At 56.1% G+C, this 25,624-nt stretch overlaps 1 protein-coding gene across 4 annotated transcripts; it reads left to right on the forward strand.

Annotated features, from left to right (window-relative positions):
- GRAMD1A (GRAM domain containing 1A) lies at nucleotides 1-25,259 on the forward strand. 4 transcript variants are annotated; one of them, XM_069550387.1, is made up of 20 exons: nucleotides 1-523; nucleotides 1,307-1,607; nucleotides 10,526-10,736; nucleotides 10,823-10,843; nucleotides 11,308-11,392; nucleotides 11,527-11,630; nucleotides 11,711-11,806; nucleotides 12,556-12,636; nucleotides 15,974-16,086; nucleotides 16,262-16,412; nucleotides 16,938-17,136; nucleotides 18,178-18,321; nucleotides 19,832-19,950; nucleotides 20,042-20,184; nucleotides 20,761-20,864; nucleotides 20,950-21,123; nucleotides 21,224-21,311; nucleotides 22,590-22,697; nucleotides 22,782-22,902; nucleotides 24,809-25,259. In XM_069550387.1, exons 2-20 carry the CDS (start codon nucleotides 1,336-1,338, stop codon nucleotides 24,899-24,901), a joined length of 2,427 nt encoding a protein of 808 aa, XP_069406488.1. In that variant the 5' UTR covers nucleotides 1-523; nucleotides 1,307-1,335; the 3' UTR covers nucleotides 24,902-25,259. The 4 variants fall into 4 exon arrangements, with proteins under 4 accessions (XP_069406488.1, XP_069406487.1, XP_069406489.1 ...); XM_069550386.1 differs by lacking the exons at nucleotides 1-523; nucleotides 1,307-1,607 and adding an exon at nucleotides 3,334-5,406; XM_069550388.1 differs by lacking the exons at nucleotides 1-523; nucleotides 1,307-1,607 and adding an exon at nucleotides 3,334-5,343.
- Nucleotides 25,260-25,624: the final 365 nt, after the last annotated feature.

The following is a 25,624-nucleotide window of genomic DNA, read 5'->3' on the forward strand; positions in this document are numbered from 1 at the left end:
AGTCGGGTGGAGGAGACAGAGCTGTGCACAGCATGAGAAGGAGCTGTCAGTGGGGTGCCCTGGAGTGCCAAGAGAACCCACCAGAAGGAAGGAATTGGAGTCGCGAAGGTTCCCGGCGCTAAGAGCAGGGCGGGAGGATGAGGACGGGGATGAGTGTCAGACCTGGCCGCCTGCGGGTGGCGTCTGGGCTTGGAGGAGCAGTGCTGGGGGAGAAATGGGGACAGAAGCTACACGGTGACTGGCTGCAGCCAACAGGAAAGATGGAGCCGCAGAGCCCCAGGGCAGAGTCGAGAGGGAAGGGCCTCCTCTGAGGTCGGAACACCCCCACCCCCGCTCAGCCCTTTCTCCCGGGAACAGTTGGCCAGAGGGGAACCTGACTCCAGCCGGACACTCTATTCCGCCTGACAAGGTCGTGACTCCCTGGCCCAGCCAGGACTCACGGGGGAGAGAATAGGGCCTGGTCCCCTGCCCTAACCCTAGGAGCCGGAGCACACGCTGTGAGGACAGGACGGCGAAGCCATAGGTAGGGGCACTGGGGTGTCTGGGAAGGACTCTGGGGTCCCAGCCTGGCCTGTAAGGGTCAGGTTCTTCCCAAACCAGGGGGAACCCTCTCTGGGTCCCATGGGTCATCCTCCCCTGTCCCTCCCCCCCACCAGCAGCAGGGTGCCAAGAACCTCTCACCGTGTCCTGCAGTGAGGACAGACAGACACTAATCTCATCTCCCCAGACCCATGCAGCCTCCACTATCACAATCATAACGGGAGGAACTGGCCTCGTTCCCTCCCTTTGTTTGTCTTGGGAGGGGCAATTGCTGAGCAAAGAGGGAAGGGAAATCCTGGCCTTAATCAGCCGTTACTCAGGCCCCTGGGCCTCTGGGGCCCTCTCAGACCTGGCTCCTTCCTGGCCCTGTGTATTGGGAAGGGAGCTGGTGTGGCGGGCGTATAGAGAACCCAGGGCTTGACCGCAGTGCATTCACGCTGGAAAAAATAAACCCCAGTCCAGGGGCACGAACAGAGTTCACTGACCACTTGCCGTGTGCCAGACCCTGGGCTAGCCCTCCACTTGTCAGAGCTCCCTGACACTGCCCAACCACCCTCAGAGGTCCATCAGGCCATCCAGCTTCCAGAAGAGGAACCAGGGTCACAAGGGAGGATGTTGGCCGAGATGGGAATCCCACCCAGATCTCTCTGACCCCCATGCTATGCTCTGAGGCTCAGCTGACCCCTCCTCCCACTGGGCAGCGGGAGGTGGTGAGGGGCAGGGTTTGCATGGGAACTCTCCCCTTCCCCTCTTCTTTCTCCCCTAGACCCCCGGCTGGGTGGCAGAGCTATCCGCATGGCTGAGTTCCTGCCCCTGCTGCCTTGTACACCCCTGCTGACCCAGGATGTCTGTGCCCAGGACTCACGGGTGCCCCCAGCCGAGGAGCCAAGCCAGGAGGCACAGGGTGGCAGAGTCCAGGGCCCAGCCCCTAAGCGCTGGAAGCTCCTGGAGGTGCCCACCATTCAGATAACACCAGCCAGCAATGAGGAGTCACCCCCTTGCACTCCACCCCCGCAGTGCCTGCAGCTGCCGAGGACCCCAGACCCGGAGAGTTCGCCCCAGGACAGGTCAGACCTAGGTGGTGGGATGGGAGAGGGGTTCTCTCTCTCAGGACTCAAGCTTAAAGGTGGGTTCCCTGTGGCTGACACTGTCCTGGTGGGGGGTTGAAGGTCAGTTAGAATGTGGCTTTAGCCCCACAGGGGCCTGACGGGAAGTTGTGAAATATATGCAGATAAAAACTGGAATATGTGTTGGGATAATCAGCTATGCTCAGCTGAGCACTGCTTACTAAGACCAGAGGCAAATACTCACCAACTGGTGTTTTTCGAACTTTGGGTCATGACCCACTTAAGGACCATGAAACCAATGTACATTGCAGTGAACACTTTTTTTTTCCCCCAAATAGAATCAGGAGAGAACTGAACATAACACAGTGTAAAAAATAATAAGAAGAAAATAACACAGTGTAGCAGGCAGTGAACAAGTGTAGGTTCCTACCAATTTTGTGACATTACATACGTAGCAGACCCTTCATACACATGGGAGTATTCTAAGACCCCTGTGGATAAACGCTGCAGATGCTCAAATCTCTTACATAAGATGGTGCAGTATTTGCATATTACCTACTCACACTCTCCTGTTTAGAATACCTCTAGGTTACTTACAGGTTTCCGTGCTGCGCTGTGCTTAGTCGCTTCAGTCGTGTCCAACTCTTTGCAACCGTGTGGCCTGTAGCCCGCCAGGCTCCTCTGCCCACAGAATTTTCCAGGCAAGAATTCTGGAGTAGGCTGCCATTTCCTACTCCAGGGGAGTCTTCCCAACAAAGGGATTGAACCCGTGTCTCTTGCGTCTCCTGCTTTGTTGGCAGATTCTTTACTGTCTGAGCCACCAGGAAAGTTCCAAATACAATGTAAACAGTTGCCAGGCAGCAAACTCAAATTTGCTTTCTGAAAAAAATTTTTTTTAATTGAAGCACAGTTGATTTATAATGTTGTGTTAGTTTCAAGTATACAACAAAGTGATTCAATTATACATACATATATGTATCTATTCTTTTTCAGATTATTTTCTACTACAGGTTATTTATCATAAGATGTTGAATATAGTTTCTTGTGCTATACAGTACATCCTTGCCGTTTATCTTTTTTCTTTTTGGCTAAGCCACAGGGCTTTCGAGATCTCAGTTCCTCAGCCAAGGACTGAACCCAGTACCAGCAGTAAGCAGGAGTCAGAAAGTGCTGAGTCCTAACTGGACCGCCAGGGAAATCTTAAGACTCCTAATTTATCACTTTGCTATTCTGGAAAATTTTTATACAAAAATTATTATGCTATATACCTGAAATTAATATAATATTATCTATCCAGTTTTAAAAAACTGAAGTATAGTTAACTTACAATGTTGTCTTAGTTTCAAGTGTATTCCTCCCAGAATTTAAAAAAAAATTCTGTTTTGATCTTTGATTGGTTGAATCCATGGACATGGAACCTGCAGATATGAGGGCCTATTCTATTTCTAATTGTGTACTTGGAGACCAATATAAAAGGTATTTCCTGTTGCAGCTCATGGGCAAAAAAAAAAAGTTTAAACAAAACTACAAAGAAACACTACCTCTGGCACAAGGAGACAGGAACAAGGAGGTTGAAGGCTGTAGGGGGAAAGAACTACATTGGCCTTTAACAGAAATGTCCATTGTGTTTTTTTCCAACAATGAACATTTGGATAAGAGTTAAAGTTTATGAAGTAGGGCTCTGTGTGTTAATGTGGAGAAATCTCAGAAATAAAGATGATGGAGAAAAACAGCTTGCAAAATGATAGTAGGAGCCTAATTGTGTATCTTTTAAAAAGATTTTGAACAACAGGATATATTGTTTGTGGATGGATCTTGATGCAGAAAAAGGATAGAAAAATGTACGAAAATGGTAAAATGTCCACATCTATTGTATATGCTTGGTGGGGACCAAGGTAACTCTTGTATTTTTCCTGTTTGAAATAAACATTCCCTAATTAAAATTTTTTAAGTATTTCAAAAGAAGAAACAGGCCAAGAGAAATACAAAGAAAGAGAACAGTGAGACAGAGGGAGATGGTGGGAGGAGGGCCTCACTGGGATCTGACCCAGAGATCTGAACTTGAGAGGCAGTTGTCCAAGAACTGAGCTTTCCTACAGAGGGAAAGGGAGTGCAAAGGCCTGGGGGCAGGAACCGGAACTGGGGAGTCAGAGCAGCAGCAGGGAGGCTGAATAAGCTAGAGGCAGTGAACAAGAGGGAGCCAGAGAAGTTAAGAGCGGAGTCTTGGGCAACTTTGCTTTTAGCTGGACTGAGGTGCAGCCAGAAGGCTCTGTGCTGGAGGGCTTAGACCTTACAGGCTCCTCCAGGCTGTGTGTGGGGAGCAGGCTGTAGGGGTTGGGAGCCAGCAGGGAGACCAGGGAGGAGGCTGTGTGATGGTCCAGGAGGGAGAGGATGGAGGCTGGGCCAGGGTTGGGGCAGTGAGGGAGAAGAGTTTAAACTGGATAGATTTTGTAGGAGGAGCCTACAGGGTTTGCTGAGAGACTAGAGGGAAAGAGAGGGGTCAAGAAAGGCTGAAATTTGGGGCATTCCACCCACCAAAATGGGCATCCCAGGTGGGGCTATTGGTAAAGTCTCTACCTGCCAATGCAGGAGATGCAAGAGTCGTGGGTTCGATCCCTGGGTGGGGAAGATCCCCTGGAGAAGGGAATGGCTATCCATTCCAGTGTTCTTGCCTGGAGAATCCCATGGACAGAGGAGCCTGTCCGCTACAGTCCACAGGGTTGCAAAGAATTGGACAGGACTGAGTGACTGAGCACACACCCACCAAAATGGAGAAGTCAGTGGATGTTTTAGGAGGGAAAGGGTGCAAGTGTGGAAGAGCCGTGGGAATGGAGTTTTTTTTTTCAAGAGGCAGGAACAGCCTGTCCTGGAGAGGGGTGGGAAGCAAGTCTGAGCTGGGGGGCCTGTGGCCAGGAGCTGTGAGGTTCTGCACCCGTATCTGTGTTCTCAGGGGAGGAGTCCAGGACACTGAGAGACCCGGGCAGCTGCTGCAGAGATAAAGGTGGGTTAGGGCATCAGAAGGCGATGGCACCCCACTCCAGTACTCTTGCCTGGAAAATCCCATGGGCGGAGGAGCCTGGTAGGCTGCAGTCCATGGGGTCGCTAAGAGTAGAACACGACTGAGCGACTTCACTTTCATGCACTGGAGAAGGAAATGGCAACCCACTCCAGTATTCTTGCCTGGAGAATCCCAGGGACGCCAGTATTCTTGCCTGGAGAATCCCAGGGACGGCCTATGGGGTCGCACAGAGTCGGACACAACTGAAGCGATTTAGCAGCAGCAGCAGGGCATCAGTGGAGGACCGCGTTCACCAACAGTGACCTTGGCGACTCACTTCCCATCTTTGAGGCCGGGGCTTCCCCTTCTATAAAAGGGGAGCACTCCCGCCTGCCCCGCTCCCAACCCTGTCCTGTGGGAAAACCCTGATCACAGAGTTAGTGGGGTTCCCAGGACTGAGGTGACTTGCTCGACGTCATGGCTGACTGGGGCTGGCACTGAAAGGGGTCCCCAGAGACGCCGCTCAGAGATGCGGAGAGGGAGGCGGCCTAGGGCCCCACCTCCTTCCCGCCAGCTGCGGTTCCCCGCGTCCCCACTGCCCCAACACCTCGTTTCCCCGAATCTCCCTCCCATCCCCAGCCCCGCCTCCTCTCTCAGTTTCCGCCCCGGGCGGGGAGTAGGGGGGATACGTAGAGCGCCCTGCCCGAGGCCTCACTGGAGCGGAGGATCCCTCTCTGGGTACCAGGCGAGCGCGTCCGGCCTGTGCCCAGGCTACCACGGCGGAGTTGTGTTTCTGATCGAGTCTGTTTCTGTGTTTTTCCGTTTCGGTCTTTCCCCCTCCCCGGTCCATTTCTCTGTCTCCTTCCTTCGATCCTCCGTCTCTTTGTTTCTCTGCGCCCCTCTTCTTGCTCTCTCCGGGCCCTGACGACCCCGCAGGCCCCTCTCGACCTCTGTCTCGCTCCTCCTGCCCCTGCGCCCCGTCGCTCCATCTCTAATTCTCCCTGCAGCATCGGATTCCTCCCTGGGATCTCGCTCGGTCCCCGCCGTCCCTCCCTCGCCTCTGACCAGCACCCCCCCCCCCCCCCCCGGGTCTCCCTCTAGTTCTCACCTCCCGCTTTCCCGCCTCCCCTCCGGTCCCTTCCTCCCTCCGGGGATCTGAGTCTCTGCCTCGAGGCCCAGCGGCCCCTCCCCGCCAGGGCCGATCCCTCCCGGCAGCGCGCCCCCGCCAGGGCAGATCCCTCCCTTCTAGCCCCCTCCCGCGGGCGGGGGGCGGCGCCGTGACGCGCGGGGCGGAGGCAGGAAAGCGGAGCTGACGCCGCGGCGGCGTCCCGCGGCCCGGCCTTTTGTGCGGGCAGAGGGCGGCGGGGTTGCGGCGCGGGTGGGGGGCACGGCAGCCAAAGAAGGAGAGGCGGCTGACCGGCGGGGACGCCCAACGCCGCCCAGCCCCGCACAGCCCGGCCCGTCCCTGCCCTGCGGCTGGGCGCGCCCGCCGCGCCGCATCCATGTTCGAGTGAGGACCGCGGCGGGGGCGGGGGCGCGGGGAGGTACTGGGGGGTCGCTGGGGCGCGGGCTCCACGGGCTCGGCCCGGCGTGGCGCGATCGCAGCCAAAGTCCAGGAACTTGTGCACCGGGGTTGGCCGGAGGGGAGGGGAGGGAGGCCTCCGGGGCCCAGGGGTGCACTCGGGGGTGGGGCGCTGACGGCGGGTAGCCCCCCGGGTCTGCTCGGCACTGCCTGGACGAGATGCGCCAGCCTGGCGGAGCTTTGGCTGGGGGTCCCGGGCTCACCGCGCTAGGAGCGCGGCCCGCCGGGAGCGCCCCGGGCCTCCTTTGCAGCTGCTTGGGAGGTGAGGAGTGGGCGCGAGGCTGACCCGGGTCTTCAGGCCTGCGGTCAAGGCTGGGCGGAGACGAGCCCCCGCCTACCGGGCTCCCAGGCCCGTGAGTCCGGGGCAGGCCCGGGAGCAGCCTGTCCAGGTCTGAGCCCCCTCTGTTCTGGTCTGTCTCAAGTCTCGAGATTGCTCGGATGGGGTCTTCTACGTGGCCGGCCGGCCGCGTGCCTCAGATCCTCTGGGGTCCTGAGCACGGAATTGACCTAGTCCCTGTCCCGGCCCAGAGTATTCTAGATTATGCATTGTAGGTGTCTTGGACGTGTGTATGCCTATCTGTGTTCCTGGTGTGCAGGCAGCTGTTATCCTCTGGCTCTGTGTGTGTGTGTGTGGCTTCATGCGGTATTGTAAGCTCCGCGTGTTGTGTCTGACTGGGATCGTAGTGTGTGTCTGGGGCTTTGTGTGTGTGGCTGTGACTTTACGTGGTTGTGTGTGTGTACTGTACCTCATTCCGTCAGACAGCCGCGTGTCTAGTTGTGACTTTGGAGTATGTGTACGTGTGTCTCAGCCTCCTAATGTGCAGCAACAGCTGTGGCCCTCCTTGGCCGTGTGCCTGTGTGTGTGAATTTATTATCTTGGATTCCATCTGTGGCCCCAGGTGTCACTGTAAGTTGCCTGTGTGTTCAGCTGTGACTTTGTAGTGTGTGTGCCTGTGTCAGGGGCTCTTTGCTGCTGTGAACTTTCACCTCTGTGTGTGCTTGTAATTTACCTCTGTACTATTAGCATAGTGTGCAAATGTAAGTGTCCATGTGTGACATTATTGTCTGGCCCCGGCCTTGGTGAGTATGAGTGAAAGCCTCTGGGGTTGTACCTTAAATCTACGTCTGATTCCACCTTTGTGTGAAAGTTCCTGTGTGTGTCCCTTTGTGACACTGTTGTACGCCCTTGGCTTCCATCTGAGCAGCTGGGACCCTCTGGGGCTTTGTGTGTGAGAAGGGTGTGTGAAGAATCCGAGAGAGAGACCCCTTGTGGCTCTTAGTGAGCCTTGGACCCTCCCTCTGTGACAATCGGGAATAATAATAATAGCTGACATTATTATGAAAGTTCTCCTGTGTATAAGACATGTCCCACCCATGATTTCAAATTCAATCCCTGGCCACTGTGTTGTCGAAGTATGTCCACAGCCTTCCGGGGCTGCGTTGTTCCTGAGTCCTTCATGGCTGTTTGTGTGTAGGACTCTCAGTCCCTCGGCAACAGCATTTGCCACGTCCATCTCGTGCCACGTAAGAGCAGGTCTTCACTCTGTCTTCCGCTCCTGATGGGGAGTGCCATGAGAACTGAGCTGAGCCTGGACTTAATTTACCTGGGTGGTGCACGTGTTAGCTGGGGGCCTCTGGGACTGTTCTTTCACTGTGTGGCCCTCTCTGTCACTGTGGAAATGTTACTTTCAAGTCTCCTCCAGAACTTCCCTGGAGCTGTATGTGTGAACGTACCTGGGACTTTTCTGTTTCTGTCACCCTCTGCAGCTTCATGTCTTTGTCATGCATGCAGGTGTTTGTGTGACTTCTGGGGCATCGTGTGTGACTGTAATATACCTGTGATATTACTGCTGGGTGTGTAGGGGTGAGGGGTAGGGGAGACGTCTTAGAACTGTGGGGAACTTCGGTTTGCCTGGGACCCTGGCTATGTGTGACCCATGTGGAGGTTCCCTTTTGAGCACACCCATGCACAAAATGCCTCTGCCCAGAGGGAGCTGTTGGCTCGTTTAGGCCCGGGAGGCCGGAGGTGAGATGTCTGTAGTGACAGAACCCCATTCTCTTCCAAGTCCCTCCAGCCTTGTCACCATGGCGAGGCCCCTCCCCTCCACTGCTGTAGCCTGCCTGGTGGGGTAGCCGCAGGGTGTCAGCACTTCCTCTTTGTCCTGCCCAGAGCAAGATCTGGGGGCTGGGGGTGCAGGCCGTTCCCTGGCTGCATGTGCTGGACCTGTCTGCAGGAACCCTCCTCAGACCTGCGGCTGCAGGAGTCTAGGAGGGGTGGAGGTCTTGAGCTCAGTCACTTCAGTCATGTCTGACTCCTTGTGACCCCATGGACTCTAGCCCACCAGGCTCCTCTGTCTGTGGGATTCTCCAGGCAAGAATACTGGAGTGGACAGCCATTTTCTTCTCCAGGGGGTCATTTCAGGCTGGAGAGGCAGGAAGATGAGGCAAGAGGGGAATGTGATCACCGCTCCTTCAAACCCTTCCCCCAGCCCATAAGGGCTCTCAGGGTGAAAGCCCAGACTCCTGCCCAGGGCCCACAGGGCCTGTGGGTGCGCCTGGGGCCTCCCATCCTCCTTCCCCAGTACCCCCTGGCCACCTCACTCCTCCTCAGCCTTGCCAAGCTCAGTCCTGTTCTGGAACTCACTGTTCCTGCCCCTAAAACAGCCTTCCCCGGCCTTTTGCCAGATCCTTGTCCTTGGGGCTCAGCTCAAGTGTGCCCTGAACACTGCCCTGCCCCCACCAACTTAGTCCTCCTTTATCTCTGGGGTCCTCCAACTTGAACTTGCATTAGAGTCTCCTGGGCCCCACCCCCACTTCCTGATTCAGGAGGTCTGCAGTGGGTCCCAGACTCTGCCTTTCTAACCGCTTCTGGGCATTTCCCGTGAGCAGCGCTGCTTGGTAGCACTGACCAGTGTCTGAGGTCATCATCCTCATTTACCTGTTCTTATTGATCATCCCTGTTCCCTAGTCAGAATGCCAGGTCCCTGCGGGCATCTGTCTTGCCCCCTTCTGTGCCTGGTGCAGGGCAGGGGCTCGGTGCGCACTCAGAGTGAATGGCTGGAGTTGGGGTCAGTTGGGCTAGGCTGGGGTGTTTGTGTGATACCTGTTGGAGTCCACATGGCACTTTGGTAGCAAATGGGCTGCGTTGACAGCAGGGCTGTGTGCTCCATTTTAGTCTGACAGTTCTTAATAAAGGTGCCTTCCAGGTGGAGGGCTTTATGTATATATGTCCTCCTCTAGACAACCCTGTGAGGTGGATGTTGCTAGTAGTCCCATTATACTAGAGAAGAAACCGAGGCCCAGAAAGGTTCAGACGCTTGCCCAAGGTCACACAATGCAGTGGCCCAACTGAGATCTGCAGTGGGCTCAGGCTGCCAAGGGTCGGGCAAGGCATACACGTGGTGGAATCCAAGTTTGGGGGTGGGGTAGGATGGGGTAGATGGACTGAATCACTCATTCAGTCCACAAGGGCAGAAGCTTGCAGAGCACCTGCTGTGTGCCAGGCCTCCTTCTGGGCAGGGGGGTGCACCTGGAGACGAAACCCTCTCCCCCTGTGAAGTGCACCTGCTGGTGTGGGAGGATTTGAAACAAGAAAATACAGAAGTGCAGGAGAAGATGAGAATGGTGGAGAGGGAAAGGGCTTGGGAAGAGGAATGTGCTTTACATGGAGAGGTGAGGAGAGGCATCTTAGAGAAGCGAGCCCTGAGCAGGGGATGGGGTGAGGACCTTGCCTTCCCCTGGAGTGAAGTGCAGCAGTGGGGAAAGCTTAGACAGGGGGGCCCTGACCGGACTGGGGAGGAGGCTGCTGAGATGTCCAGGATGGAGAGCCTGGAGGCTGGGCCAGGTCCTGGTGCAGGAGGAAGTAGGCAACATAGAAACAATGCAAACAGATCTTAGAGCTGGAGCAGGGGAACCTGCTAACAGATTAAAAGTGAAGAGTAAGTAGGAAAGAAGAAGCAGCTTAGGTTTTTAGCTCAGGTAACTGAGTGGAAAGTATTTGTTCAATAAATATTTATTATATGAATGAATGAATAAGTTTGAAAAACAACAGGCGTGACTGAGAGCTCACTTTGTGCCAGGCTCTGTTAGAAGCCCTTTACACGTATGGACTTGTTTAACCCTCCAAACAAGAAGATGACATGTGTTTCTTACCCCTGGGTTATAGATGAACTCACCAAGGACAGGGAGCTGGGGGGTCTGCTCTGGATCATTCTGCGAGGAGGTGGAACAGGGTGGGTGGGTGAGAATCAGTGGGCTGAAGGGGGACCCCCCCATACAGGCCCATCACCATCCCCCAGCCTACCTCCCCTCATAAGAACCCTCTTCCTCTCCCTCCAGCACAACCCCCCACTCTGGCCGGAGCACGCCAAGCAGCTCTCCATCCCTCCGTAAGCGCCTGCAGCTCTTGCCCCCAAGCCGACCCCCGCCTGAGCAGGAACCGGGCACCATGGTGGAGAAGGGGTCGGATAGCTCCTCAGAGAAGGGTGGGGTGCCCGGGACACCCAGCACCCAGAGCCTGGGCAGCCGGAACTTCATCCGCAACAGCAAGGTTGGTGCCAGCTCAGGTGGGGTGGGGGCGGGGTGGGAGGACGGGGCTGCGGGGGCTCCTTCTGACTCCTTTGCTTTCTCTTGCAGAAGATGCAGAGCTGGTACAGTGTAAGTATCTGGGCGGGGGCCTTGCCGGAGGGATGAGGGAGGGGGACAGGTACTAGGCCCAGGGGCCGCTGGCTGCCACTGTCAGAGAGTGGGCGCTGGGGTCAGGAGACTTGGGGGGGTGGTCTCATCCCGGGCGGCTACTTACATGCTCTGTGACCTTGAGTGAGTTGCTTAACCTCTCTGGTCTGCTCTGTCCTTGAGAAACAGTACCCGCCTTACTAGACTGACAGGAACACTCCCTGAGAGTCAGTGATGCTGGTGGGTACCTGAAACAGCGCCTGGCTTCTGTAGCAATCAGTAAATGGCTCTCATCATGGTTACTCTTGTGTTATGGGCAGTGGGAGCCAGAACAGTGAAGCCTCAGAGAGGCTGTCCCTGGCTGAGACTGATGCTAGGAGCTCTGGGGGCAGAATTTGAGGGGTGTGAAAATCCGTCCCAGTTCTTACCTCCCAAATGTCCCCCAGATGCTGAGCCCCACGTACAAACAACGGAACGAGGACTTCCGGAAACTGTTCAGCAAACTCCCTGAAGCAGAACGCCTCATTGTGGGTGAGTCGTCGCCCCCCGCCCCAGCCAGGCCCTGAGCCCCCAGCCCTGCCCTCCTGGCCCCCCCCGCATGCGCCAGCCCGGCCAGGCCGGCCTGTGACTCGGGTGTCTGCCCGTCTCTCCTCTCGGCCTCTCAGATTACTCCTGTGCCTTGCAGCGCGAGATCCTCCTCCAGGGCCGCCTCTATCTCTCCGAGAACTGGATCTGCTTCTACAGCAACATCTTCCGCTGGGAGACAACCGTGAGCCGGCCCAGCCGGGACGAGGAGGGCCCCAGGGTGGGCAGTGGCCTGGCCCCTTCTGACACACCTTTCATTCTCAGATCTCCATCCAGTTGAAGGAAGTGACGTGTCTGAAGAAGGAAAAGACGGCCAAGCTTATCCCCAATGCCATCCAGATCTGCACGGAGAACGAGAAGGTGAGTGAGAGGAGCAGCGAACAGGGGTCCTGGGTCCCCACTCTTCACTGACTCCTCTCTCCTCCCTGCCACCCAGAGTCCTCTTCACTCTACACCCAACTCCTCGCAGGGAATACCCGTTCTCGTTACTCTCAAGCCCCAGTCTGGGCTCCCGTCGTCTCTAGCCTGGAGCCCTGCACCTGCCCCTGACTCAAGCCCTGCAGTCTCCCCTCACACAGCTGCCCAGGGATAGTCTTAATAGACAAATTCTATCAGCTCAGAGGCCTTTTCTGCCAGGAAGCCTTCCCTGATGCTCCATCTATCATGATTGTTGCCTCATGGTCCAAGATGGCTGCCTCACACCAGTGGCCCAGACAGGAGAAAGAAATAGGCAGGGGAAGCTTCACAGCAGACTATCTTTGTGTTTTCTTGGCTAAAAGGGGATCTGTTAGCCACTTCTAAGTGGGCATCGGAGTCTGGGTATGTGCCCTGGGCTTCCCCTGAGCAGCCCAGCCACTCTAAGCTGACCCTGTCTCCTGCCCTGGACTGTGAGTCCCGGGGCAGGGCTAGGGTCATCTCATCACTGGGACTCCAGAGTTGACCGTTGCTGGGCTGGCCACAGAACCGACGTTCTGTGGGGTGAGCGAGGGAATGACTGAATAGCTACCTCGGGCTGGGGAGCCGGGAACACAGTGCGTGCACAGGTGGAGCTTCCCCCTCCCTCTGGCCTGGTGTCTCCCCCACCGCTCATACCCTTCTCCCTCCTGCAGCATTTCTTCACCTCCTTTGGGGCCCGAGATCGCTGCTTCCTCCTCATCTTCCGCCTCTGGCAGAATGCGCTGCTTGAAAAGGTGGGCCTGGGCGAGTCCTGGACAAGGGGGCTAGAGGCCAGGCGGGGGAGGGGGGACCATGGAGCCAGGGATGCTAGGACTCGGGGGACCCCTCCAGCTCTTCCTCATGGGCAACAGGTCCAGCGTACCTGTAGCTTCTCCATAGGCCACCCCCCCACTGCCCAGAGGGCCTCCACGGGCTCCAGTGCCATAGCCCGCCCACAAGAAATGCATACCCACGGCCCCTTAGTAACCACCAGCGAATCAAAAATGCTCTGAATGCTTCCCTGGCAGTCCAGTGGTTAAGACTCTCAGCTTCTAATGCAGGGAACATGAGTTCAATCCCTGCTCAGGGAACTAAGATCCCATATGCTGCATGGCCAAAAAGGAAAAAAAAAGCTCTGAAAATGGGGAGATTTAGGGTATGTTTGGCAACAAAACCTGACTTGAGCTAACATGGAGATTTACAATCCCTGTCGGCACCGTCTAACAGAACTTGGTGCTATGCTGTCTGATATGGCAGCCACTGACAACACGCGCCTGTTGAACTCTTAGCTAGTGTGACTGAGGAACTGTATTTTTAATTTAATTTCAGTTTGAATTAATTTAAGCTTCTAAAACATCCTGTGTGCTTCTTCTATAACACAGGTCTGTATTTGTCTCAATTAATGGGCCACAAAATATTTATGTGTATGACTGGGGTCAATCTTAAATATAACTGTGATTCAACATAAAATTATAGTATCCAGTATAGAATATACCAGTGATTCTCAAACCAGAGTTTCAGGAACCCTTTACACTCTTTAATTATAGACTCCAAGGAGGTTTGGTTTAAGTGCAATATATCTGTCAGTATATACTGGATTAGAAATTGAAACTGGGAGCTTTTTAAACATAATATACACAAATACACTTGGATTTAGCCACCAGAACAATGATAATATCACAGTCTCTGGGAAAACCCAACTGTATAGTCATGAAAGAATAAAAGTGGAAAAGGCAAGTAATATCTAATATCTTATGCTACTAACACTTATCATACTTAATGGAAATAATTTTTCCCTCATGGATTCCCTAAAAGGGTCTAGGGGACACCCAGAAATTGGACCACACTTTGAGAACCTCTGGTAGACTCTGCACTTACTGGATACTAATATAATACAGAAATTTTGGGTATCACAGTATAGGCACTGTAAAATGTTTCTTATATCTCCAAGTTTCTTAATTTTGAATCAAGTTTTACCCCCAAAGATTTTGAGTAAGGGATTTTAGACCTTTACTTATCATGTTCTGGTAGTCTGTTATGGGCCATCTCTGAGTGGGCTGTCCTGGAATGCCCATTATGGTTGAATGAGTTTATGTAGCATGAATTTGGCAGCAAGCAGCTAAAAACCCAACCAGACAATGGTTTAAGCAAACAGATGCTGAAGTACTTCAGGTAGTAATAATGATAGCTAACACTTAACAGAGCTACTGGGTGCCAGGAACTGTTATGAGCTTTCCGTGAATTAACTTACTTAATCATCACAGCCACCTTTCGAGGCAATATGGTTATCTTTATTCCACCAAGGAGGCACAGAGGGAAAGCCTTGCCCATGGTCACATATGCTTTTCTGTGGCTGTGTGGGGTTCTGACCGACTGTAGTCAGGTTCTAGAGTCCACTTAATCACACTGATGCCGATGTAACAAGAGGCATGGAGGTAGGCAATCCCGGGAAGGGGCAGGGGTTGGGGGCTCCCTGCGTCATTCAGGACCCAAACTCTTATCCATTATTTCACACTATCATCCTTCTGTTATTGATGTTTTGTCCACGTGCTTATTGCCTCATGGTTGCAATGTGGCTGCTACAGCTCCAAATGTCGTGCCCTCACTTAACTATCCCAAACGTGAAGGAAGAAAGGGATGGATGGAAAGTGGGCATTCCTTTATCAGGAAGGGAAAGCCCCTTTCAGCAGACTTTTCCTTACATTTCTTTGGCTAAAACTTGGTCACATCATCACCTGTGGTTGCAGAGTTATATGGGTTATATGGCAAATAAAAAAATGAATTGGTATAAGCCAGTTTTAATTCGCTGGGGCTGGGGAAGATTTTCACCTCAGACATATCAGGGTCCTGCTGGCAGGAAGGGAGGGTGGATAGATGTTGGGGTCTGCTACTGCTGGCATACAGCACCTCAGAAGGCCCAAACAGGCTTACTCACATCCTGTCCTCCAAGGGGGCTGCAGCTGTGGCCATCCTCAGAGGAAAGAGTCCTGGAGCAGGAGCCTGAGGGAGGGACAGGGCAGCATCAAAGTCTTCAGGGAGGCTGAGGGCAGCCAGACTGCTGGGGATGGAGTTCAGCCCTATCACTGAGTGCAAGTCACTGAACCCCATCCATCAGATGGGGACCATTCCTTCCTTGTAGCACCTGAGCTGGCCCCAGAATAAGTGCTCCATCACATCAGCTCTTGGGAGGCAGTGCAGTCCAATGGTTAGCTCCAGGGCTGAACCAACACTCTGGGATCCCCTCAGTACCTCCACTTTCTAATTGAATGATGTTACGCCACCTCTGTGGGGCTTCCCAGGTGGCGCCAGTGCTAAAGAACCCACCTGCCAGTGCAGGAGATGAAAGAGATGTGGGTTCAATCTGTGGGTCAGGAAGATCCCCTGGAGTCGGAAATGGCAGCCCACTCCAGTTTTCTTGCCTGGAGAATCCCATGGACGGAGGAGCCTGGTGGGCTACAATCTATGGGGTGGCAAAGAGTCACACGACTGAGCACACACACACGCACCTTTGTGCCTCATTGTCATTATCTTAAAATGATGATAATATTAGCACCTACTTGACAGAATTGTTTTGAAGACTTATTGAGTTGGCACACATGAAGAGTTAGAAGAATGCCTGACACATGGTAACTACTCAGTGAATGTCAGTTGCTGCTGCTGCTACTATTATTAACATTACTATCTCATCAGTCTCATCTAGCCACTCTAGCAGTAGGTACCTCCTGAGGACGCCTGGGAGAAGTATTGATAGTTGGGGGCATGACTGCATGGCGGGTGGGAGCATCGGCTCTGGAGTCTGGCTGGGTTTAAACTTCAGAGCTGACCTCAAGCACAACTTCTCCGCTCTGGGCCTCATATTCTCCTCTGTAAAGCTGGGAAGTTTAACCTGTAGCTGTGGAAGTATTGTGAGGACCTAAGGGAAAATTCCCCAGTACACTGGCTCCTACCCAGTGGGTTGAGAGAGGTCTGCGATGGGAAGTCATGCTCCCCCTTGTGGACACCGGGGGAACTGCTGCGGCTGAGGCTGGTGTGGGTGAGAGGGAAGGGCTTTGACTGTAAGGCAGAGGCCAACCCAATGTCCTGCCCATCCAGACTCTAAGTCCCCGCGAGCTCTGGCACCTGGTGCATCAGTGCTACGGCTCAGAGCTGGGCCTCACCAGCGAGGACGAGGACTATGTCTGCCCCTTGCAGCTGAATGGCCTAGGGTGAGTCGATGGTTGGTGGCTGGTTCCGGGGGGTTGGGAGGAGACACAAGGGACTGTGTCCATAGCTCCTGGAATCCTGGGTGAACCGAGGTGGGTGTACAAAAGTTTGGGAGACCAGGAAGGTGTGTGGGATCTCAAAGATCACAGTGGTCTCACTCCCTCTCTTTCTCTGCAGGAGCCCCAAGGATGTGGGCGATGTAATTGCCCTGAGTGACATCACCCCCTCGGGGGCAGCTGACCACAGCCAGGAGCCAAGCCCCGCAGGTTCACGCCGTGGCCGCAGCACCCCCAACCTGTCCCGGGCCAGCAGTGATGCAGACCATGGGGTGAGCAGGCGGGTAGAGGAGAGAGGAGGGTGCTGGGTGGGGCTGGGGAGAGGAACGGACTCCCAGATTGAGGGCACCAGCAGGGAATGGACAGAGAAGAGGTGGCTGGAGGGGTGAGTGAGCGGATGGCTGGAGGAATGGGATGGAGCTGGGAAGATGGGTGTGGAAAACAAGTACAGGTAGGGAAAGAGAGAGACAGACAGAGGTGGGACAGGTAGATAGATGGAAAGGGGGAGAGAGAGAAGAGCTGAGAGAGAAATGGATGGATGGATGGATGAGGTGGGTGCAGTCAGATGAGGCATGGGCAGGACAGGCATAAGAAAGCTTATGGCCCAGCCATCCAAGACACGCCTGACTGAGAAGCTGGGAGGAGTCCTCCTCCGGGTGGCCCCAGCGCCTCTCGCCACTCAGCTGTGAGCTCTCGGTACACACAACCTCCCCAGCATTGGTTTTCCTACAGTCTTGAAGCCTTCTGGTGGATGTGGGCACCCAAGGGACAAGCTTGGATTAAGCTTTTCTCTGCAGGCAGAGGAGGACAAGGAGGAGCAGACAGACAGCCAGCCAGATGCCTCCTCCAGCCAGACCGTGACCCCGGTGGCTGAACCCCCGAGCGCAGAGCCCACCCCACCTGACGGGCCCACCTCCCTGGGCCCCTTGGATCTGCTGCCCAGTGAGGAGCTGTTGACAGACACAAGTAACTCCTCCTCGTCCACGGGGGAGGAAGGTGAGGCAGGTGGCCTGACTCGTTTGCTTTGGCTACACGAGACAGACTTTACTCAGACGGGCTGACCAAGAGAGTTGCTGGCTCACAGGACTGAGAAATCCACAGCACAGGCAGATAAGGCATTCACGTGTTCTTGTTGGAAATCTGTCTGTATTTTGCTCTGCTTTGAAGGCAGCTTAGCAAGGTGGATAGGAGGCATAGATAGAGCCCCATAGATGGCTGGGGCTCAAATCCTGGCCATGCCACTTCCCAGCTGTGTGATGTGGGCAAATTATTCAACCTCTGAGCCTCATTTTCCTTATCTGAAAAATGGGTTGGCAGTAATAATGCCTACTTCATAGGGCTGTCACGAAGAGACAACCGTTATACATAAGCCATTATGTATTAAATGGCTTAATACATGTAGAATGCTTGGGCCAGACAGTAAGTGTTGGCTTGTTTCCATCAGCGGCAGCAGCATTTCCATTTTCTGCATGCCCACTTCATTCTCAGGCAGCTTCTACTCTTGTGGGGGCAGAGAGAGCTCCAGCCCTGTGCCGGATAAGCCTAGTGGAAAGAAAGCCTGCTTTTCCCAGTGATTGCCCCAAGCTCTAGGGTTGGCTCTGATTGGAGAGCTGGCCTACCCCTGAGCCCACCACTGTGGCTCGTGGCCTGGCCTGGGTCACACACACTTGTGCATGCCCACACGCACACACCCTGAACCAATCACCGTGGCCAAAGGCTCAAGGTTATGAGCTTGAGGCTGGGCTTATGACAGGGCCACCCCCATTGTCACTGGGACTCCAAGTATGTGGGCCTAGGTGTGTGCTCCACCTTCAACCCACAGTGATAGCTCTGATTGTCTGGCTTGGGGCACACGCCCACCCTAAAGCCATCCCGTGGTGGAGGGAGCAGAGTCGCTCCATGTCAGTGTCCACTCTGGTCCCGGAGGACAGGGCTGCCCGACCGCCCCACAAGGCCTGGGAGTGGGGAGGAGCACCCCCAACAAGGGACCCAGAGGAATGCAGGCAGCCCCCTGCACTGTCCTTCTCTGTCGCCCAGCCGACCTGGCGGCCCTGCTGCCTGACCTCTCCGGCCGTCTCCTCATCAACTCCGTCTTCCACGTGGGTGCCGAGCGGCTCCAGCAGATGCTCTTCTCAGACTCGCCCTTCCTGCAGGACTTCCTGCGGCAGTGCAAGTTCACAGGTCAGGGGCCGAGGCGGCTGGGGTACAAGGGGAGGGCGCGGGGAGGAGCAGGCCAGGAGACCGGCAGGAGCCGCCAAGCAAGTTGGGTGCGGTGGGTCAGGGAGTGAAAAGCAGCGATTCTGAGACCAGAGGGGCTCCACCTCCTACCAGCTGAGTGGCCTCGGGCCAGGGGCAGACCTCCTCTGTGCCTCAGTTTCTTCCATGTGGGGCGGGTGTGATGCTCTATCTGCCTTGTCAGGTGCTCGTGAGAGCTAAATGAGTCAGTACTGGGGAAGCGCCTAGAACAGGAGCAGATAGGAAGCCATTTAATAAATATGAATTAAAGACTGCTCTGTCAGGCGAGTGCAGAGCCCAGGACAGATGAACTCGAGTCCAGTGGGAACAGCAGTGAAGAGATACGGACACATAAGCGTGTATATCAGAGGGCTGGCTGTGATCTAGGGGGTATCAGGAAAGGATGCTGGAAGGATGTGAATTGAAACTAAGGCCTAAGCGAGGAACTTTCCTAGGGAAATGGGACGGGTGGGAGAGGGGAAGTCCAGGGAGGCCAGCAGGGTGCCTGCAAAGCTCCTGGAGCTGGAGGCAGGCACTGGGAGAAGGCCCTTGGGGTTGGGCCCCCGAGGCCAGGTGTGGAGGGGGAAAGCCACAGCACCAGGGGAGGCAGAAGGGCTGACCAGGAGACCAGCAGGGAGCTCAGGAAGCTACGAAAGAGGTTCAAGTAGGGGAGAGGCCTGTGTCTTTTCTTGATTGATGAAAAAGAGCCATGCAGCATCCTCTGCAGAATGGGTAAGACTGCCTTAGGTTGGGAGCTCTCGAATCCCCCCAAACTATGCTTATACTCTGGAGAGAGTGGCACATCAGACTGAGAAGCTCAGACTGTCCAGCAGTACTGGGGAGTCATAAAGTGTTGTAGGGAGGGACAGGGTCAGCCTTGGCTGTTAGAAGCTCCCCCTGGACCAGAGCTGGAGATGGAGGCCAGAACCTCAAGGGGAGGCTGGAGAGGTGCCCTGGAACAGCAAGTATGGGATGAACGAGGACAGTGCTCAGGCAGTCAGTGAATAGATAGTGTCCAGGATGAGGCCCAAGGCTCTGCAGGGAGCCTGAAGGACGGTGGGGCCCAGTGAAGAGGGCCATGTTTCAGGGGTTGGGGAGGCCAGTGGCTGTGCGGGGTCCTGAGGACTTCCGGGGGAGGTTTTCAAGAGGTCGAAGGACCCTAGGTCTCAGGCTCAGGGGAGAAACCAGGACTGGTAGCATGGAGATAAGGGCTGCAGAGTGGATGCAGTGGCCCAGGAGGGCTGAGAAGTATGGGCAGGAGAGAGGCCCTGGCTCCAGGGGTCATCAGCATCTAGAAGGAAGATGGGGCAGACACCGGGGTGGGAGCAGGGAGGAGGTGCGGGTTTAGGAGCCAGTCTCCAGAGAACTGGAACCTTCCGCAAAAGGCTGGGTCTCCTCCTGCCTGAGGGCAGAGGACTGGAGAATGGTGTCTTGACTCTGCCCCTCCACCCGCCAGACGTGACCTTGAGTCCCTGGAGCGGGGACAGCAAGTGCCACCAGCGCCGAGTGCTGACCTACACCATTCCCATCAACAACCCGCTGGGGCCCAAGAGTGCCTCTGTGGTGGAGACACAGGTGAGCCGGGCAGGGTGGCCGGCAGGTGGGGGGCCGAGGGTCGGGGTAGGGAGGCTGGTGCTGACTCCTGGCTCCCGCCTTGACCCTGCAGACGCTGTTCCGGCGCGGCCCCCAGGCGGGAGGGTGTGTGGTGGACTCCGAGGTGCTGACGCAGGGCATCCCTTACCAAGACTACTTCTACACTGCCCACCGCTACTGTATCCTGGGCCTTGCCCGGAACAAGGCCCGCCTCAGGTGAGCCACGCCCTGGCCCCGCCACCTGACACCCGGGTGGTCCCAGGGCCCCCTGCCACATTCTCCCTGTCTCGAGTCAGCCGCAGAATGCTGGTTGCCACCCCGGCAGATGAGCAGAAGTCAGGAACACCCCGAGGTGGTTGACCTGAGCCACCAGCAGGGCGGAGTCGCCACTAACCAGGAGGGGAAGGCGGGGAGAGCTTGGGAGACCAGGAGCTCAGCTTGGGACATGCTGAGGTGTCTCTCAGACCCCCGCGTGGGGGTGGACACAGCCGCAGGGTGGAAGGGGTTCAAGGGTGAGGTGCGGGCTAGGATGGCAGTCTGGGTGGGCAATGCTGGGGTAGCACTGAAGGTGGGAGACCTGCCACGGTCACGGGTGTGGACAGAGAAGGGGCTGCGGGCTGAGTGGGGTGTTGTGTGGGGATCACAGGGAACCCTTGCCGGGGTGGGGGTGTGTGTTTTGTGTGTGGGTGACATGGGGCCCTCGCTGAATTAGAAGAGGGCACGCACCCCCTGGGGAATGGGACAGTGGGCTGCAGTCAGCCCCTGACCGCCTCCCTCCGCCCTCTTCCCCAGGGTGTCCTCCGAGATCCGCTACCGGAAGCAGCCCTGGAGCCTCGTGAAGTCCCTCATTGAGAAGAACTCGTGGAGCGGCATCGAAGATTACTTCCACCACCTGGGTAGGGGGCAGGGGCCCGGACGGGCTGCAGCTGGGCTCATGGCTGGGCTGGGGCGGCCGTGCAGAGCCCTCTCCTGTGTCCGCAGAGCGAGAGCTCGCCAAGGCCGAGAAGCTGTCCCTGGAGGAAAGCGGGAAGGATGCGCGGGGCTTGCTGTCCGGCCTGCGCCGGCGGAAGCGGCCTCTGAGCTGGAGGGCTCACGGTGATGGGACCCCTCACCCAGACCCTGACCCCTGTGCCCGGACTGGCATGCACACCTCGGGTGGGTTCTGTCGGGCCTGGCGGGGGGCCGGGGAGGAGCTGGGGGCCTGGCTGGGGTGAGTAGCGATCAGCCCATCTGACTCGGAGTTGCTCCCCCACAGGCTCCCTCAGCTCCCGCTTCTCCGAACCGTCTGTGGACCAGGGCCCCGGGGCGGGCACCCCCAGCGCCCTGGTTCTCATCAGCATTGTGTGAGTAAGGGGGCCGGGCTTGGGGGGATCAGACAGGCCTGGATCTGCACCCTGGCTGTGCATCCCTGGGCCAGTGCTTGGCCTGTCCGGGCCTCTGCTTACGTGGGAGCGTGGGCTCACCCCACAGCAAGGGTTAAGGAGGCGATGTTTGGGATGTGCCCAGGAGGGCTCCTCAGCTTGTATCCCTCAGTTTGTCATGGAGAGGTAGTCCCCACAGGGAGGTGGAAACCCTGGGGCTCTGGGGTAGTGGTCAGAGCGGGTGTGGCCTCACCCGGGGAGCTGGAGGAGCAGGCTCCCAGGAGAGGTGGAGTTAGGTGAGCCAGGAGAGATTTACGCATGGAGGTTTCAGGTTTTCTGTGCTCAGCCCTGAGCTGTGTCACACGAGGGACACAGTAGTGACAAGCAGTCCTGGGGCGAGACAGGTCTGGCACCAGATCAGAGGGATGAGGTTGTGATGGAAGGAATGGGTGAGGCTGACAAGGAAGCCTTGGGAGGCCGGGGAAGGCTTCCTCCAGGCCAGCCAGTGGGTCATTGGGGAAGACATCCTGGAAAAGCAGAGGACTCTGAGCTGAGATCACCCCCCACCCACAGTGGGTTTAGGCTGGAGAACCCACCTTCACAGAGGCCTGGGCTGGGGGACCCACCTGCACACAGGCCTTGCCTGGGGGTATCCTGGCCTGGTAGGGGAGTCCCACATGTACGGGCCTGAGCTGGGAACAGGGCGCTCTGAGGAGATGGAAATGAGATCCATGCTCCTGCCAGACCATGGGCAGTGAGAGATTGGCCTCACGCTCAGCCTCTGGGCCTTGGTTGGCCAGTAACAGCGGTCCATGAGGGGCTGCGTGGCGTGCTCAGCTTGGGGCTGCTGGGGTTGGGGGTCAAGGTGTGGCTGGGACAGGCTGGGCAGCTCTCATCTCTTTGTCTCCCCCTCTCTCTGCCTTCTCAGGATCTGTGTGAGGTAGGGTCCTGCATCCTGCCCTCCCTTCCCCCGTGTCTTGCTCCCTCACTGCAACCCCTTCTCCTTACTCTGTGCCCCCGGCTCCCCCAGCAAGGTGACCGGAGCAGCAGTTATGGTCTCAGGCATCAGGCCAGCTGGGTTTGAACCCTGGCTTTGGCTTGTGTGACCCCAGGCATGTCACTCACCCTGTCTGAGTCTTGGTTTCCCCCTCTGGAAAGAGGGCTAGTCATGGTGCCCCTTTAAGGTATGGTCAAGTGGGTGCCCCCCACTTGTGGGAGCGTTGGTATCGTGACCCCTGACCTCTGACCTCGTCTCCCCAGCCTCATCGTCCTCATTGCCCTCAACGTCCTCCTCTTTTACCGCCTCTGGTCCCTGGAGAGGACAGCTCACACTTTTGAGTCCTGGCACAGTCTGGCCCTGGCCAAGGGGTGAGTGGGTAGCCCCAGGGGGTTGGGAGCTTGGGCAGGTGTGGGGGAGGCCAAGACCCCACTCGGGCCCTGTCTTCCCCACAGTAAGTTCCCCCAGACAGCCACGGAGTGGGCAGAGATCCTGGCCCTGCAGAAGCAGTTCCACAGCGTCGAGGTGCACAAGTGGAGGCAGATCCTGCGGGCTTCCGTGGAGCTCCTGGACGAGGTGCGGCGTGGGCTGCGGGGGCCTGCAGTCATGTCCCGAGATGCAGCATAATGCATCCGGGCCTCGCTTTCCTCCTGTGTTAAATGAGGAAGCCATTCATAGTCCTCACCTCCCAGGGTTGCTAGAGAAATCAGTGAGATGGAAGATACAATCTATTGCTTCTCATCCTGGGGAAGAAGGCCAGGATGTCTTGACTTCAGGCATGGCTGGATCCAGTAATAAGAATCAGTCTCTCTTACCTTCTGTTGACTCTGCCCACCCCCAGGGCTGGCTTTGTTTCAGGGGCATCCCAGGTTGACCAGGATGGTACCTGCAGCTCCAAGGTAGCAGCCAAAGGAAGGAGCTCATTCTCACTGGCTACTGGGTCACGTGCCCATACCCCAACCAGTCACAAAAGCCAGGGGTAGACGAGGCGTGGTCCCTAAACCCCTTCCTGCCTGCAAGGTGACTAAGGGGCCATGTGAGGGTGGGAAAGAGGTTCTCCAAGAATTAGGGATCTCATTTCCAGGAGGGGTTGCCCCAGACACCCACTGTAGTTTGCTGGCAGTGTCTATTCAGACAGCCAGGTTCAAATTCTGACCTGTGACCTTGTGCCCATGGCTTCACTGCTGGGGCCTTGGCTTCCTCCTCTGTGAATGGGATGATAATCCGTGTTACTTCAAAGGCTGCCAGGAGGATTGAAGGAGTTAGCATCCAGGACTTCCCTGGTGGTCCAGTGGTTAAGACTCCAAGCTTCCACTGCAGGGGCTGTGGGTTCGATCCCTGGTCAGAGAACTAAGGCCCCACATGCTGTGGAGTGTGGCCAGAAAATAGTATTAACTAGAAAGGAGTTATCCTGTGAGTAGCACCCAGCTCATGTAAATGCCTTGCCTGTGTTTGCTGTTACTAGTGGGATCCTGCCAAGCAGGTGCTCAGTAAATGTGGTGGGTCAGCACAGGTGCCAGGCACTGGGTCATCTGGCCTTGACTGGGTGCCCAAGGGCATCATAGCCCACGTTGCTGGGTGATGCTAAAAGTCCTTTCTGGTAATGCTGAGGTTCACCTTTAGGGGCCTCATTGCACCCTGAAATCATGCTAGGAGGAAGGAGAAGGGCTGTGTAGGACAGGGACGAAGGGTCATTGAGGCTGGTGTGCCATCGCTCAGAGATATGAGGTCAGGGCCTTCCCATCCTGAATTCAGTTCTGATTATATTCCTCTGCCAAGGGTGTGGAATTGACTACACAAATTAACAATAGACATTGATTGAGCCAGCCGGTTCTAAGAGCTAAAATGACCATCTGATTTGTTTCTCATGGCCAGCCTTCGAGGGGGATGCTCTTGTTACCACTCCACCCCTCCCACCCCCTGCCATGTAACAGACAGGAACATTGAGGCAGAGACATTCCCAAGGTTGCATGGCAGGGAGTAAGACTAGCTAAGATGCACCCAGCACTGTGTGTGCCAGGTCCTAGGCGTACACCCGGGAGATCCCTGAAGTAATCCTATGATGTAGGAATGTTACTGACCAGTGTCTCAGCTGAGGGACCCAGGACAGTTAAGGGGCTTGCCCAAGGTTATCCCATAAAATGGCCTGAACCCAGGCCATCTGGGCCCCTTCCACGTACTGCCCTTGTTGCTGTCTGTTGTTCAATCGCTCAGTCATGCCCAACTCTTGGCGACCCCATGGACTGCAGCAGGCCAGGCTTCCCTGTCCTTCATGATCTCCCGGAGTCTGCTCAAGCTCATGTCCACTGAGTCGGTGATACCACCCAACCATCTCATTCTCTGCCTGTGAGAAGTCAGACTGGATGCGGAAAGGCTCCTCTCTCAGCACAGGCTGACCTTGGCCAGTTCCTCAGCTGCAGGTAGTGGGGGTATATCACCCCTACCAGCACTCAGCCCCCACCCTGCCCACCTCTCCCCGCAGATGAAGTTCTCACTGGAGAAGCTACATCAAGGCATCACCGTCTCAGACCCTCCCTTCGACTCCCAGCCACAGCCTGACGACAGCTTCTCCTGAGGACACACGGCCATCCTCCTAAACGGACAGATAGACACAGAGGCTCGGTGGCCACTGCTGGCACAGTGTGAGGACCAGGAGCCTCCCGCCCACCCCTCCCAGTGGCCTGGCCAGGGGCCATACAGACACGGGGACCACTGAACCGAGATGCACTTTAGACCAGCGTGTGCGAGTCCAGCTGCCGTCGCTTGCCCTGCCAGGGAGCTGGCCCGGCCTTTGGCAGGCCCCCCACTAACTTATTGTGCCCGTCTGGGGTTGTGGGGGCGCCTCCTGGGGTGCACGATTCCCTCAGCTCTGGGTTTAATGTATTATATTTATTTGGGGCGTGATAGAGCCCCAATAAAAGGTTGGAAGTGGCTGTGATTGTCCTTGCAGGGCCCTGGGAGTGGCGAGAGCCTCCTGTAACACTTTGATCCCGCTGCGGTAGGAGAGGCGTATGATCCATTTTCTGGGGCCACAGACACCAACGTGACCTGGGATTCCTAAGCAGCTTTGCACCATCAGGATCCAGTGTGGGGGCTCCAAGGACAAACTGGTGGCCTGGCCCTATCCTACCTCTGATACTTAGCAGGCGTGTCACCCAGAGCAGTTCAACCCCTCTGAGCTTCAGCTTCTTCTGTGCAATGAGCATAAGAATAGCACCAGTCAGGGACTTATCTGGTGGTCCAGTGGCTAAGGCTCCATGCTTCCACTGCAGAGGGTGCAGGTTCAAGTCCAGGTCAG

This window comes from Ovis canadensis, chromosome 14 (genome assembly GCF_042477335.2).
Source record: "Ovis canadensis isolate MfBH-ARS-UI-01 breed Bighorn chromosome 14, ARS-UI_OviCan_v2, whole genome shotgun sequence".
In the NCBI taxonomy this organism is placed as follows: Eukaryota; Metazoa; Chordata; class Mammalia; order Artiodactyla; family Bovidae; genus Ovis; species Ovis canadensis.

Coding starts and splice junctions, on each gene's coding strand:
- GRAMD1A (XM_069550387.1), top strand. CDS start 1,336: ATGGCTGAGTTCCTGCCCCTGCTGCCTTGTACACCCCTGCTGACCCAG. Junction 11,631..11,710: donor TCTTCCGCTGGGAGACAACC/GTGAGCCGGCCC, acceptor TTTCATTCTCAG/ATCTCCATCCAGTTGAAGGA. Junction 18,322..19,831: donor GCGGCAGTGCAAGTTCACAG/GTCAGGGGCCGA, acceptor TCCACCCGCCAG/ACGTGACCTTGAGTCCCTGG.